This window comes from Canis lupus, chromosome 11 (genome assembly GCF_003254725.2).
Source record: "Canis lupus dingo isolate Sandy chromosome 11, ASM325472v2, whole genome shotgun sequence".
Taxonomy (NCBI): Eukaryota; Metazoa; Chordata; class Mammalia; order Carnivora; family Canidae; genus Canis; species Canis lupus.
Window position 1 is genome coordinate 51,557,024 of NC_064253.1, and position 15,413 is coordinate 51,572,436.

The 15,413-nt window shown below is 50.0% G+C and overlaps 1 protein-coding gene across 1 annotated transcript in view; it reads left to right on the forward strand.

The window, feature by feature from the left end:
• Positions 1 to 15,413, forward strand: part of RUSC2 (RUN and SH3 domain containing 2) — a 70,327-nt gene that overhangs the window by 54,168 nt on the left and 746 nt on the right. Inside the window, 11 exon segments of the mRNA XM_035697175.2 lie at positions 1,655 to 3,751; positions 9,255 to 9,884; positions 10,119 to 10,304; positions 10,475 to 10,615; positions 11,555 to 11,631; positions 11,836 to 12,010; positions 12,099 to 12,204; positions 13,873 to 13,919; positions 14,340 to 14,365; positions 14,367 to 15,148; positions 15,241 to 15,378. Coding sequence (XP_035553068.2) covers positions 1,723 to 3,751; positions 9,255 to 9,884; positions 10,119 to 10,304; positions 10,475 to 10,615; positions 11,555 to 11,631; positions 11,836 to 12,010; positions 12,099 to 12,204; positions 13,873 to 13,919; positions 14,340 to 14,365; positions 14,367 to 15,148; positions 15,241 to 15,378 — 4,337 coding nt within the window. The 5' untranslated portion in view covers positions 1,655 to 1,722.

Genomic DNA, 15,413 nt, shown 5'->3' on the forward strand with positions numbered 1-15,413 from the left:
AAGGAAAGGAGGAAAAAAGAGGATAAATACCTGCTTTTTCATTTTGATGTAATTTAATTTATAAAAAAAAAACTTTAAACTGTATTCCTCACTGCAAAGATTTATTAGCCACTTGGATGTTTTCATTTATATATTGCCTGTTCATATCCTTGGGCATGTGTGACTTGCCTAGATCTTTTCTGTACTCTACACAAAGAGCTGTGATCCTATAATCTAAATGAGTTAAATTTTTAAAAATTGGTTGTATTAAGCATTCAACTAAATGACAGAGAACTTAGGCAGTGGGGAATTTAGATTCACAGTGGGTAGAAGAAAACAACAGGAATAAAAAGGGAAGGAAGAGAAATGAATGAATTAGCAGAAATTAGATATGAGGAGTCTGAGCAAGTAAGAACTATTAGGACTTGAACTTGGTAGCACAGGAGACTAGAATTTGAGGGAGCCATTCTGCCATAATCTGACCAGCACACCGGAGAAGCTCAGAATGGGCTCTGTGTCCTTGGGGCCAGGAGACCTTGAATAGGAGAGAACTTTACCTTAGCCTATCAGAGGAAAAACTGAGAAGAAAGACTTTCTAGGGGACCCCTGTAGTGAAAGTTCTGGGCTGAAACTGGACAGAATTTGGGCACTTCAGAAGATCTGTATCCTGAGCTGGACAAGAATATATTATGCCTATCATGTTTTCTAGACCTTCTGTGTGCCTGAGTGATACAAAAGAGTTAGAAATTGACACCTAGGCCCTCTTAGAAGGAAGAAGTTGGCATCAGCCACACTTGTCGTCACTCTAATGCCCAACTCAGTCTCTGTGTTCAAGAAGCTCTGGGACAGGGGTGCCTGGCTGGCTCAGTCACTGGAGCATGTGACTCCTGATCTCAGGGTTGTGAGTTCCAGCCCCATGTTGGGTGTAGAGATTACTTAAAAATAGAATCTTGAAAAAAGAAAAAATAGATAAAAGCTTCAGGACAGTAGTAGGGAGAGTGAGCATCGTTACCCCATAGCCATCAGAGAGAGACAGGAATTCTGGGGCTCAGAGGAAAAGAAAATGAGGTGACGTAGGGGCAAATGATACAGAATATTTTAAAATAGTTTTCTTGCAAAAAAATAAAATAAAATAAAATAAAATAGTTTTCTTGCAAAATTATAGCATATTGCTATGAGTCCATGATATGGTATTCATGATTTTCCCCTTATCTGAGAGCCTGCAAGCTGTAGCTGTGTCTAAGGCATCTCTCTATCCCCCTCAGCGCCAAGCACCATTTCAGTCATCCTAGATTATTTTTCTAAGTTATGTACTAGTCATACTCTTTTGTACTTGGGACTAGTCATTGTTCACTGCTAAGAACATGTCTTTGAAAGAAAAGGAAAAAGTGCTGTCCTTGAGATCGCCAATGTAGGTGGCATTAAAAAGGGGTTTGCCTTTTGTCACAAGTGAATGCATGGCCAAATGAAGGGGATACTCAAGAGCCGGACCTGTGCAGTACAGAAAGTATGGTGGGGTAGCCCTGCCCCATCAGGCTGTGTTGTTATCAAGCTCCATTTTGACTCTGAGTCTTTTTCCTCTTGGGCTCTCCATCTGAACATGCTATGGGAAAGGGCATGTCCCTGACTTCCAGGGAGGTGACATTAGGTTCCCTTTCTTTCCCTCTCTCTCCAGGTGCCAAGCTCTCCTGATGAAATGTGTTCTGCCCCACTGGGCTCCGGGGGCAGTGTCTGGTGCTGTTGATGCCCTTGTTCGAAATTTCCAGAATGGATAGTCCCCCAAAGCTGACTGGAGAGACCCTCATCGTCCACCACATCCCCCTGGTGCACTGTCAAGTCCCAGATAGGCAGTGCTGTGGAGGGGCAAGTGGAGGTAGTGGGAGCACAAGACCCAATCCTTTCTGCCCTCCTGACCTGGGCATCACCCAGCCTGATCAAGACCTAGGACAAGCTGACTCGCTGCTCTTCAACAGTCTGCACTCTGCTCCTGGGGGATCCACACGGCCTGCAGACAGCACGAAGAGTAGAGTTCGGGATGGAAGAGGCCCTGGAGCCCCTAAACGACACAACCCTTTCCTGCTGCAAGAGAGTGTGGCTGAGCCAGGACTCGGCAACCTATATGATGACAGCATTGTTGATAGCGCCACCCAGCAGTCCTTCCACTTGCATGGGGCTGGTCAGCCCACCTTCCATCTATCCCCTTTCCAGCTGCCACCACCTGGCCCTAGAGTGGGCAGGCCATGGGGGGCAACACGTAGTCGGGCTGGAGTAGTGGAGGGGCAGGAACAGGAGCCAGTGGCCACTGTGGATCCCCAGCACTGCAGCACTAGCCACTGCTGCCGGCCAGACCTAGAAGCAGAGACCATGGAGCTGGATGAGTGTGGGGGACCTGGTGGGAGTGGCAGTGGGGGTGGAGCCAGTGATACCTCTGGCTTTTCCTTTGATCAGGAATGGAAGCTCAGTTCAGATGAGTCGCCAAGGAACCCAGGATGCTCAGGCTCAGGACCTCAGCACTGCCGCTGCAGTAGCACATCTAGTCAGTCCGAGGCAGCTGACCAGTCCATGGGCTATGTGAGTGACTCCTCCTGCAACAGCTCAGATGGTGTGCTAGTCACGTTCAGCACCCTCTACAACAAGATGCATGGCAACTCCCGTGCCAATCTCAACTCCGCCCCACAGTCTTGCAGCAACTCTTCCTTCTGCAGCCACTCAGACCCGGGCGCCTTCTATCTGGACCTGCAGCCCTCTCCAGCCGAGTCTAAGATGTCTTGTGAGTCCCACCACCCTGACAGCGGAGGAAGGGAAGGGAGCTATGGCTGTCCTCATGCCTCATCTCCTGAGCTAGATGCCAACTGCAACTCCTACCGCCCACACTGTGAGCCCTGCCCAGCTGTGGCTGACCTCACAGCCTGCTTCCAGAGCCAGGCCCGTCTTGTTGTGGCCACACAGAATTACTATAAACTTGTCACCTGTGACCTGTCCTCTCAGTCATCCCCAAGCCCAGCTGGCTCTTCCATTACCAGCTGCTCTGAGGAACACACCAAGATCAGCCCTGCACCTGGCCCAGGCCCAGACCCTGGCCCCAGCCAGCCCTCTGAGTATTACCTATTCCAGAGGCCAGAAGTCCAGCCAGAGGAACAAGGAGCAGTGGGTTCCTCAGTGGAAGCAGCAACTCCTGTGGGCCCCACTGTGATTGAGGGGCAAGTGTACACTAACACTTCACCCCCCAACCTTAGCACTGGACGCCAGCGCTCTCGAAGCTGTGATCGCAGCCTCGCGCGCAGCCCTCCTGTCCGCCTGGGCTCACTGGAACGCATGTTGAGTTGCCCGGTGCGCCTGAGTGAGGGTCCTGCAGCCCTCGCTGGGACTGGCTCCCCGCCTCGGCGGGTCACCTCCTTTGCTGAGCTCGCCAAGGGCCGGAAGAAAGTTGCAGGCTCCGGCTCCCCGCCACTTCGAGTGAGCATTGGGGACTCCTCCCAGGAGTTCTCACCCATCCAAGAAGCCCAACAAGATAGGGTAGGCCCACTGGATGAGGGCACTCGCTGTAGCCACAGCCTACCACCCATGCCTTTGGGGCCGGGCATGGACCTAGTTGGCCCAGAGTCCTGGTCTACCCAGGTCTGTCAGGGCCCCCAGTCCAGTGAGGTGCCACCTGCTAGCCTCAGAGCTGCTGGGCAAGGCCCCCTGGCCCAGCTGATGGATCCAGGGCCTGCTCTCCCAGGGAGCCCAGCCAACAGCCATACCCAGAAGGATACAAGAGCTAGAGCTGACGGTAAGGAACCTAGAGGCTGGAGAATACCAGGATATATGCATGGCCTCCTCAGTGATTGGGGCCCTGGCAACACCCCATCCATAACCACTGAAGTTTCCTCAGTCTAGATCAATCATCTTTCCAGTCCAGGTCATGTCCTACAGTTGGGGGTGGGGGGTGGATAAAAAAAAATAGAGGATAAAATGTACACTGAAATTTTCGGGACTTAGAGAATGACATATTGGAAAGGAAGTGCACAGAAGATTGTGGTTTTAAGTCTGGATGACTGGAAAGATGATGGTACATGGATAGGGACCGCAAACACTAACGTAAAGTAGGTTTCCTAGAAAAGGGATAAGGCCCAAGTTTAGTCTGGGACATTTAGGTATTTGCAGCGCTTAAGGAATATGTCCCATAGGCAACCCACAGTGGTTGTCAGTGAAGTTCATTCTTTGATCAGTGATTGTTGCCGCTCTTTAAAGAGCCTGAAACCAGACACTTGACCATTAAGCTGCCTGGGCCTGCCCTTTCCCTATTTATTTTATTACATTTAAGTAATTTTATAAACACTCTAGGTGAAATGCTGGCAATAGATACGAGGGACAGTCTCTGCCCTCAAGGAATTCTAAGGATGAAAACAGAAAAGGAAGCATAATTAAAACAGAGATGACTAGGGTGCCCTGGTGACTCAGTTGGTTAAGCCCCCAGCTCTTGATCTCAACTCCGGTCTCAATCTCAGGATCGTGAGTTCAAGCCCTGAGTTGGAGGTTACTTAAAAACAAAAACCAGAGATGACAGTATACAATACTGGTCTGTGAGAAGGATCTCTAAACAGACTAAAATGTAGAAGGACTGCTAACATAATTTAGATTTAAAACCAGCCTAGAAAGATGATGAGGAATAGGCTTTGTAGAGACTTGTAAGAAAAAGTCTATACAAAACCACCAAAGTACAGAATAACCTGATGCTTTTCAGAAACTGCAGATAATTTGGTTTAGCCATGGTGTGGTATGGATAGAACTATTTTATTCAGGGAAGTGAAATTTGTTTTTAACAGTTTATGGCATGTTTTCATTTGCATTTTAGAAAGGTCACTCACTGGTTGTTTAGAAAGATCACTCCACTGAAAGGTGGATTGGAAAGGATGTCCCGGGGGTCCAGAGATCACCATGATCAGAGTCATCAGAATAACAGATGTAGTTGAAGCTTTGAGTGGATGGGAGCACCGGGGGAGAACGTATAGAGTTGTGAAGGGAACCAGGGCAGAGAGCCCTGAGGATACAGTAATTGAAGGGTGAGCAGAACAACACCTAAAGGTTCTGAGAAGAATTAGGAAAAGAAAAGGGAAACTAGGAGAGAATGAAGGCCCACGCAGTGGAGGAAGAGGAAGTTTCAAACAAGAGTTTGGGTTCAACAAAGTTTTGAAGAGAAATCATTGGCATTAATGAGGCTGAAGAATCCTGAGAGTAACATTTGGGAGTAGTGAGGGTGGAAGCCAAATCTCAGAGGGTTTGGAAGGAGAGATAAAGTGAGGGAAGGGGAGATAGAGGGAAATGTGCTGTGCTGTAGCCTCTGGTTGGGTCCATTGGCCTCTCAAAACCATAAACGGTGTTACCTCTGCTATTAGGGAGACTCAGACACAGAGGAGCTGCCCTCAGGGTGGCAGATGAAAGGGGATAAAGGGGATCAGAAACAGCAGATTGGCCAGAGTCCTTTGGAACCCACTCCCTTCTTAGACTTCACCGTCTGGCGGGGGTTTCTAGACACAGGCGATGCTGTAGCAGGCATTTTGCGGGCAAGAACAGTCCTGGTCAGAGATGGAAGAGGTATTAAAAGTGTTGTTTTATTGGGTAAGACTTTTCATATAGAGACGCTATTCTGTTCCATAAGTCTTCAGTGACCTCCCACAGGGCTCTTCTCTCTTTTCTATATGTTTTTTTAAAATGAAAGAATGAGGGAAGCCTGGGTTGCTCAGCCGTTGAGCATCTGCCTTTGGCTCAGGGCGTGATCCCAGAGTCCTGGGATCGAGTCCCACATCGGGCTCCCTGCATGGGGCCTGTTTCTCCCTCTGCCTGTGTCTCTGCCTCTCTCTCTCTCTCTTGAATAAATAAATAAAATCTTTTTTAAGAAATTAAAATAAAAAAATAAAATTAAAGAATGAGTGATAATTCAATGAATTCATGAATGACAAAAGAAGCTGAGATCTCTTTGAGATCCTGAGCAGCAGAGTCAAGATTCAAAAAGATCTTACCAAACCTGGAAAAAAAACAAAAGCAGGGACCCCTGTGAAGTTTGATAGGTAAGCTGTACTTGAATTGATCTGGAATATTTAATTGATTGCACACTCAGAATGAGGCAGCAGTTTGGAAGGGCTTCCAAATAGTTAAAATGATATATTCATTGATAGACTCCAGAAGGGAGAAGCTGATAGTCCTTGACCATTCAGTTAGTGCTCACCTGCAAGTTCTGGGCTCTCCATTTGAAGAAGGGACTGAGAGACTGGAGCTGTGTCACCTACAAAACAGCAGACTTGGGTGACTGTGGTCTCTGACTCCAATTTTCTCAAGTGCTGTCACATAGAAAAGTGAGAAACCTTAGTCTCTGTATTCCCTGGGGACAAAACTGAGACCCACTCCCCAGATGAGGTCCCTCCTTCCTCTCTGATCTCGTTCCTCTGCCTCAAACCTTATCCTGGGGACTGAGGGAGGATTTTTTATTTTTTTATTTTTAAAGATTCTGTTTATTTATTCATGAGACACACAGAGAGAGAGAGGCACAGACACAGGCAGAGGGAGAAGCAGGCTCCATGCAGGGAGCCTGATGTGGGACTCAATCCCGGGTCTCCAGGATCACACCCCGGGGCTGAAGGCAGTGTTAAACCACTGAGCCACCTGGGCTGCCCTGGGGAGGATTTTCTAAAGAGTAGAAATAAACAGTCCAATTCAAAGATACTTTATACCAGGGGTATAATAAAGCTATGGCTGGGAAGGCCTAATCTGATAGCCAGGGTCAGTTTAGCCTTGAAATTTGATATTTTAAAAAATGGAAAGGAAGGGAAGGAGGCATTCCCAGCAGGAAAAGCTGTGTGCTTAAAGATGGGAATGGGGTGGGAAGAATGGTGTCAATGAGAATGGCAGGTGTGGAAGTTTGAGGGAAGAGCAGCCTAATTGGTGGTAGGTGTGGATACCCATTTGCGAAGATTAGACTTTATTCTGTGGGCAATAGGGCCACAGGGGATAAAACTGGTATTTTAGGAAGCAATCTGATTTATGTAAGAAAATTTGGATGCAGTGAGATGAGGCTGAACCAAGGGTGACAGTGAGGATTCATTCATTTAACAAATATTTATTCAGTACCTACTATGTACTGGCCTCTATTCTAGGCACTGGGGATATATCAGTGAACAATTCAAAAACTCTGCTTTTTTGGAGCCCTTATGAGGAATAATAGATCATAAACAAGATCATTTCTAACAGTGACAAAATGCTAAAAAGAAAATAAACAGGATAGTGAGACAAAGTGTGACTTGTGAGAGGACTCGGTTGGGCACCACTGAGGAGGTGATGTTTGAGTTGATGCCTGAATAATGAGATGATTTCTGGCAGAATGGCAGGTGCAAAAGACCCTTGAATGTTAATGAACTTGGCTTGTTCAAGGACAGAAGGAAGTGTGGCTGAAGGAGCTAGTAAGCAAGGGAGAATGACAAAGGTTGCTCTCTAAGCACAGATTGGGGATCACAGGAGGATATAGTTTGAACATGCGCCCTGGGAAGACTGTGAAGCCCCTCCCTAACGGGGTTGTGATCACCATCCTCTTAAGACTCACTGGAAAAAAAAAGAAAAAAGAAAAAAACCTCACTGGAGTAAATAAATGGGAAAAGATGAGGGATACCATTTCCTATGTAGTGCAAAGTGATAGAACATTATTAGGCCCTAAGTCAGACTCTGACTCAGAAGCCTAGCTCTGCCACCATCTATCTGTGTGCCTTTGGGCAAACGACATTATCTCTCTAAATTTCCAATACCTCATCTGTCAGGTAAGGATATTAATTCTGTCTCACCGATGTGTTGAGCCAGAGTTGTGGTAGCGAGCCACGCCCAGGGATTCTGGCTCCGTAGATGCTTATAGCGCCACCTTGTGTCATTCAGATGTTTTCAGTGTGCGCAGTGTTTTGTTAGAAACCCAACTCCTACCTGCAGGCAACCCAGCTGTGCAGTATCTTGGAGTTTTGTGTTTAGTTCTAAGCCCCATGTCTTGAGAGACGCTGACCTGAAGACTGGCCGAAAGAACAGGAGAGGACCAATCCTGAGGACCACAGCTCTGTGTAGAGGGAACAAATGTCAGTCCTAAGGCTCCAATGCCAGGATCATGAAAGAATGGGAACGGGATGGATAGAGGTGACGGGATGCTGATTCCAGATGCAAATAAAGATTACAGTTAGATTTGATTAAGAATGAAATGAGTTGGCTTTAGTGGAGACAGGCGATGATGAGCAAAAGCTTAAAGTAAACGGTATCTTACTCTGAAAACCTGTGGCTCTAACTCCAACTCTTTAGACCTTAGAAACAAAGGATATGGTAGTTCTGTCATTGACAGAAATGGAAGTTATCTTAGGAAAGGTGAAAAATGAACTGCTTTAAAATAAATAACAAGGGCAGCCCCTGTGGCATAGCAGTTTAGCGCCTTCTACAGCCCGGGGTGTGATCCTGGAGACCTGGGATCGAGTCCCATGCCAGGCTCCTTGCATGGAATCTGCTTCTCCCTATGCCTGCTTCTCCCTCTGCCCGTGACTCTGCCTTTCTCTCTCTCTATGAATAAATAAATAAAATATTTTAAAAATAATAAATAGCAAATTGGCGGGGAGGGGCAGAGGGAAAGCAAGAATCTTTTTGTTTTTTCTTTATTAGATTTTATTTGAGAGAAAGAGAGAGCACATGCAGGGGAAGAAGGAGAGAGAGAATCTCCAGCAGACTCCCTGCTGAGCACAGAGCCTAACATGGGGCTCGATTTCTCTACCCATGAGATCATGACCTGAGCCAAAATCAAGAATCAGATGCTTAACATACTGAGCCACCCAGGCACCCTTAAAATAGCAAAATTTAAGTGAAAGCATAATCCTCAAGCAGAATGACCCATAGATCAGGTGGAAGGTTGGGGCTAACACTGCAGGTTCAGAAGTCATCCATATGAATGTCTGAACTTGAATGCAGGGGAGAAAGTATAAAGGGAGAAGGGAGCCTTAAGACAGACCCACCCTTGAAGTCAAGAAAATGAAGAAGGGGTGAATAGTCAAGAGTACAAGAGAGCTCAGCATCATGAAAACAATAGAAAAAGTTTTAGATGGGAGGAGCACTGTCATATTCCCAAACTTGGATCTCCCTTAACCCATTCTATTCCTACAACCCAGATCCTGCCCATCTCTTCCCCTCTCCCCAGTGAGCATCGTCTGTCTGCTGCTTTGCTTCCTCTCGTGGGGGTCTCAGGGTCTGTCTGTCTGATTTCTCCTCCATCACTGTTGCCACAGGGGGTGGTGCAGAGAGCCGACCAGTCCTTCGCTACAGCAAGGAACAGAGGCCAACCACGCTGCCCATCCAGCCCTTTGTGTTCCAGCACCACTTCCCCAAGCAGTTGGCCAAGGCCCGGGCCCTCCACAGCCTTTCCCAGCTCTACAGCCTCTCTGGCTGCAGCCGTGCACAGCAGCCTGCCTCACTGGCTGCCTCCACTGCTCAAGCCCCAACCCTAGCTTCCTCTGGGGAATCACAGGCACCCACCAACAGAGGTGCCAGGAAAGCTGGGCCTGAGCCAGAAACTTCACGGCCGTCACCCCTGGGTAGCTACTCCCCCATCCGCAGTGCTGGCCCCTTTGGGCCCAGCACCGACTCTTCTGCTTCCACCTCGTGCTCCCCTCCTCCAGAGCAGGCCACAGCCACAGAAAGCCCACCCCCATGGAGCCACTCCTGTCCTCCTGTTGCCCGGCCTGCCACCTCCCAGCAGCCACAGAAGGAGGATCAGAAGATACTGACCTTGGCTGAGTACCGTCTCCATGGAACAGGAAGCTTGCCTCCTCTGGGCTCCTGGAGATCGAGCCTCAGTCGAGCAGAAAGTCTAGCCCGGGGAGGTGGTGAAGGCAGCATGGCCTCCAGGCCCAATAACGGTATGAGCTTTACCCTCCACCATAGGCATTTCCACCCTCCACCCCCTTGATTGGTGTCTTATACTCCAGCCTGGGGTCAAGGGTTAAAATGTTTGCATATCCTTCCCCAGCATCTATGGATAATACCCACATACTCCCAGCCCTCGTATATTATATGGGCCCACGGGGTGGATACGAAATGCTGTCTCCTGCTAATTCTTGCCCTTCTCTTCTGCTAATCTCTTTTGCTTTCAGCCAACCACTTATCCCCTCAAGCACTCAAGTGGCGAGAATACAGGAGAAAGAACCCGTTAGGGCCACCTGGATTGTCAGGGAGCCTAGACCGACGGCCACAGGAAGCTCGGCTGGCCCGAAGGAACCCCATCTTTGAGTTCCCTGGCTCCTTCAGTGCTGCTGGCCATCTGAACTATCGGCTGAATGGTGTGTGGGCCCGGTCCCCAGTGTACCCAGGGCAGGCTCTACTACAGCTGGGCAGGGCTAGAGAAGGGGTCAGTCCCAAAGGAACATGTCTCAGAGGGTATGAGGCACAGAACTGAACTGCAACTCTTAGAAGGAGAGTTGCTTGAGATTGATTTTTCTCTTCTTTCCAGGTCAAATAGTGAAGCCATTACCACTGACTTGCCCTGACTTCCAAGACCCCTTCTCCTTGACTGAGAAGCCTCCAGCTGAGTTTTGTCTGTCCCCAGATGGCAACTCAGAGGCCATTTCCATTGACCTGCTTCAGAAAAAAGGTGAATATTAAGCCCAGCTCAGGCCAGGAATTCTGTTGTCAGTACCTATTTATGCTTATTGCCCTGCTATCTAGCCCTCCAGAATATTTCCCTATCTTAGGACCCCAAGTGCTAGGAAGGAATTAACACAGGAATTGGGGCAAGAGATAGAAGTCCGTGCATTATGTATGACAAGCATGCATGAGTGCGTGAGGATCATTTATCAAATCCTTAAGAATCAGGCATCAGTCTCTTACCCCAGGGAGCTAAGTCGAGTGAGGAGACTGCCATGTCACAAATAAATGGCTGTGTGCTCTAATGCTCCAAGTACTAGAGGCCTAACAGCTTGGGCAAGCATGATGGTAACATCTACTAAGATATTGAGCAAGTAAGGGACCACTGGACTGGGAAAGAGCTGTTTCAGTGAGATGATGGGGAAAGAATTGAGCAGAATGTAGTTATGTCTTTTGGGTGGACAAGGAAGTTGAATTGATGACCGATGGCCTCTGTTCTCTGGGGGAAATAGAACCCAGGGCTTGAGACGAGGGGTGAAGATTTGGCAATGTGAGAGTATAGCAGAGGGTACCGCAAGTCACATATCCGAGAAATGCCCTTGTCCGTCACTGCTCTGAGTGGCCCTGGACTTTCTCTGGCAGCCACTAGCCTGGTTTCTCAGAGCAGAGAAGATGGGTAGTTAGCTTGATCCAGGACTGGAGTGAGAGGGTCTTGAAGAAGCAGTCACTGAGATGGGTCCACTGGTGGGGAAAACATTACAAGGCTTGAGAACTGGGCAAAACCAGGAAGGGGCCAGGGTCTAGTCCTCGGTAAGATGGGGACCCATGTACAGGGACAGAGAGAGATAGTGAACATTCCACCCCCTCCACTTCCACCAACGGCTCAGTTTCAATTGAGTTGCCCAGGGACTCACTTAGGAACGAATCATGGAATCCTTACTTGCAGGGCTAGTGAAGGCGGTTAACACTGCTGTGGACCTCATCGTGGCCCATTTTGGCACAAGCCGGGATCCTGGAGTGAAGGTAGGCAAGAACCTGTGGAGAGCTGAGGTCTACCTTGCTGATCCTCACCCATTCTGTGCTACCACCTTCTGCTCTCTTGCACCTAGAACCCAGAATTGGGTACATCGGGAAGGGAATCACAAGAAAAACATGCTGAGGTCTAAGAAAGTCAGGTCCAAGGCCAGGCCTCAGATGATTCCCTGTTCTTCTCTACTGCATCCACAGGCAAAGCTGGGGAACAGTTCTGTGAGCCCCAATGTGGGCCACCTGGTTCTGAAGTACCTGTGCCCCGCAGTCCAGGCTGTGCTGGAGGATGGGCTCAAGGCCTTTGTGCTAGATGTCATCATTGGGCAACGTAAGAACATGCCGTGGAGTGTGGTTGAGGCTTCCACACAGCTAGGTAAATGCTGGGGGGCAAGAGGAGGACCCTAGGCTGAGATTTGGATCCAGGAGACGGGGCATGTGACTGTGTACTCTGGCTTCCTCAGGCCCGTCCACCAAGGTCCTGCATGGCCTCTACAACAAGGTCAGCCAATTCCCAGAGCTCACCAGTCACACCATGCGTTTCAACGCCTTCATTCTCGGCCTACTCAAGTGAGTGTGTGGGGCAGCAAGAATGGCAAAGCAGACCTGCAGGATCTGCGGCCAGGGCCCAGGCTCACTTTCTCCCCATCCAGCTACAGCCTCTCTCATCAGGTCCCTGGTTTCCCACCACACCCACAACCCTCTGGCACTGATCAGCAACATGGTCTTTTGCTTTTATAAATCTGTATTCTGGTTTATTTGGAAATTAATCTGGTTCTCTGGATATTGTAAACCTTGAACCAGTCAATTCCAGCATGACTTCCAAATCTTGCCCACCATAAGTCTACCTTGAAATCCATATCATAGTATTCTTCATTCTCAAGTCTGGGCCTGGGTCATTCCCTTCGGGATGTGTACCCTACACTCTTACTCAGTAGCTGCCCTGACTTCTTGGGTCCTATGCAAACCAGCTCCATTCTAGAGGGAAGTCATTGGCTTGTGAAACACATGTTCACCACCCCTCCCCACAACATCCCCACTGACTTTCTTTAAAAAAAAAAAAAGATTATTTATCTATTCATGAGAGACACACCGGGGTGGGGAGGGCGGGGAAGCAGACTCCATGCAGGAAGGCCGACATGGGGCTCCATCCTGGGTCTCCAGGATCCGGCCCTGGGCTGAAGGCAGCGCTAAACTGAGCCACCTGGGCCACCCCCCACTTTCCAGAACTATTTTACATGAAATGAACCAGTAGGGGCACCTGGGTGGCTCAGTCAGTTAAGCATCTGCCTTTGGCTCAGGTCATGATCTCAGGGTCCCCCCCTCAGGCTCTCTGTTCAGCGGGAAGCCTGCTTCTCCCTCTGCGTCTCCACCTGCTTGTGCTCTCTCTCTCTCTTCCTCTCTCAAATAAATACATCAAATCTTTTTAAAATTACAAACTTTTTTTTTTTTAATGATAGTCATTTACACACAGAGAAAGAGAGAGGCAGAGGGAGAAGCAGGCTCCATATGGGGAGCCCCACGCGGGACTCGATCCCAGGTCTCCAGGATTGCGCCCTGGGCCAAAGGCAGGCACTAAACCGCTGCGCCACCCAGGGATCCCAAAATATAAACATTTTTAATGAAGACAGTGTTTTGTGTCAGATAAGTAGATAAATGGTTTTTTGTTTTTTGTTTTTTTTTTAAAGAGCATCTGGGTGGCTCAGTGGTTGAGCATCTGCCTTTGGCTCAGGGCATGATCCTGGGGTCCTGGGATCAAGTCCCATGTCAGGCTCCCTGCAGGGAGCCTGCTTCTCCCTCTGCCTCTGTCTCTACCTCTCTCTCTCTCTCTCTCTCTCCCTCTCATGAATAAATAAAATCTTTTTTTTGTATTTTTTTTATTGGAGTTCGATTTGCCAACATATAGTGTAACACCCAGTGCTCATCCCACCAAGTGCCCCACTTAGTGCCCGTCACCCAGTCACCCCATCCCCCCGCCCACCTCCCTTTCCACTACCCCTTCTTCATTTCCCAGAGTTAGGAGTCTCTCATGTTTAGCCACCCTCTCTGATTTTTCTCACTCATTTTCTTAAAAAAAAATAATAACTAAAAAAAAAAAATGAACCAGGTAGCATCCCTGCCATTGAAAGAAAATGTTCACCTATGTCTCAGCCCTATGTCTGAGCCCCTTTCTCCTTTGTACCTTATCATCTGGCTGTTTCCACACAAGATTCAGCTCTCTCTACCTATTTCCTACAGCATCCGGTCCCTGGAGTTCTGGTTTAATCACCTCTATAACCACGAAGGTAAGGCCCGAAACACTGCTCTCTGTTGCAAATTCAATATAGGCCAGACTTCAGGGGCTTAGAAGAGGGAGGCACAGCTCTGTAGAGATGGTAGAGGTGGGGAGGGCAACCACCCAAGCTTTTGTCTTCAGAGTGTGGGCTTCCACCCCAGTCTTCCCCCAGCTTCTACTTATGTTAGAGTTTTGGAGTCAGCAGGATACTCAGGCAATCTGGAAGCCAGGGTGGCCCGGAACCACCCCCCACACCTCTCCCCTGAACTTAGGGCCACCACTTAGGGTAGCAGAGGTCATGAGGCAGCCTCCGTTGCAGTGGAGCACACCTGAGTGTCCAGCAGCTCTGCCGGGGCGGCCTCTGGGGGGCCCGTTCCAGGCCAGGGTCTGCTTCTCTGTGGGGCTCAGGCCCTCTCTCCTGCTCCCCTAGATATCATCCAGACCCACTACCAACCAGTGGGGCTTCCTGAGTGCAGCGCACACCGTGTGCCCCGGCCTCTTCGAGGAGCTGCTGCTGCTGCTACAGCCCCTAGCCCTGCTGCCCTTCAGCCTTGACTTGCTGTTCCAGCACCGGCTCCTGCAAAGTGGGCAGCAGCAGCGGCAGCACAAGGAGCTGCTGCGGGTGTCCCAGGACCTGCTGCTGTCTGCGCACTCAACACTGCAGCTGGCCCGGGCCAGGGGCCAGGAGGGGCCCGGAGACGTGGACAGGGCGGTCCACGGGGAGCGGGTGAAGGGGGTGGGCGCCCCTGAAGGTGGAGAGGACGAGGAGGAAGACGAGACAGAAGAGGCGGCAGAGGCTGCAGGGGGCTCAGGGCGCGGCAGGTGGGCCCGAGGCGGGCAGGCCGGCTGGTGGTACCAGCTCATGCAGAGCTCCCAGGTCTACATCGACGGCTCCACTGAGGGCTCTAGGTTCCCCCGTGGGGGCACCAGTAGCAGCATTGAGAAAAAGAAAGGGGCCGGAGGCGGGGGACCACCCCCGCGAGAGGGAGTCGTCGAGGGGGCAGAGGCCTGCCCTGCCCCGGAGGAGACCCTCGGCCGGGACAGGGGCTGGCCCTTCTGGATGGGGAGCCCCCCTGATTCTGTGCTGGCTGAGCTGAGGCGCAGCCGGGAGAGGGAGGGGTCCACTGCCCCCCCAGCAGAAAATGAGGAAGGAGCCTCAGAGCCTTCCCCTGGGGGCATCAAGTGGGGACATCTCTTTGGCTCCCGAAAGGCTCAGCGGGAGACCCGGCCCACAAACAGGTGAGAGGCAGCCCGTGGTGTGGATGGAGGGATTTGGGGAGCCTGATTAAGCCAGGGCACGGATAGATAGAGCCCTGGCTGCTCTCCCCTAGGCTCCCCTCCGACTGGCTGAGCCTGGACAAGTCCATGTTCCAACTAGTGGCACAGACAGTGGGTGCCCGCCGAGATCCGGAGCCCAAGGAGAGCCTGCAGGACCCACACTCTCCAGTCTTGCCGTCCAAGCCTCCGTGGTAAGCCCAGGAAGACAGGACTGGGGGGCTGGGTT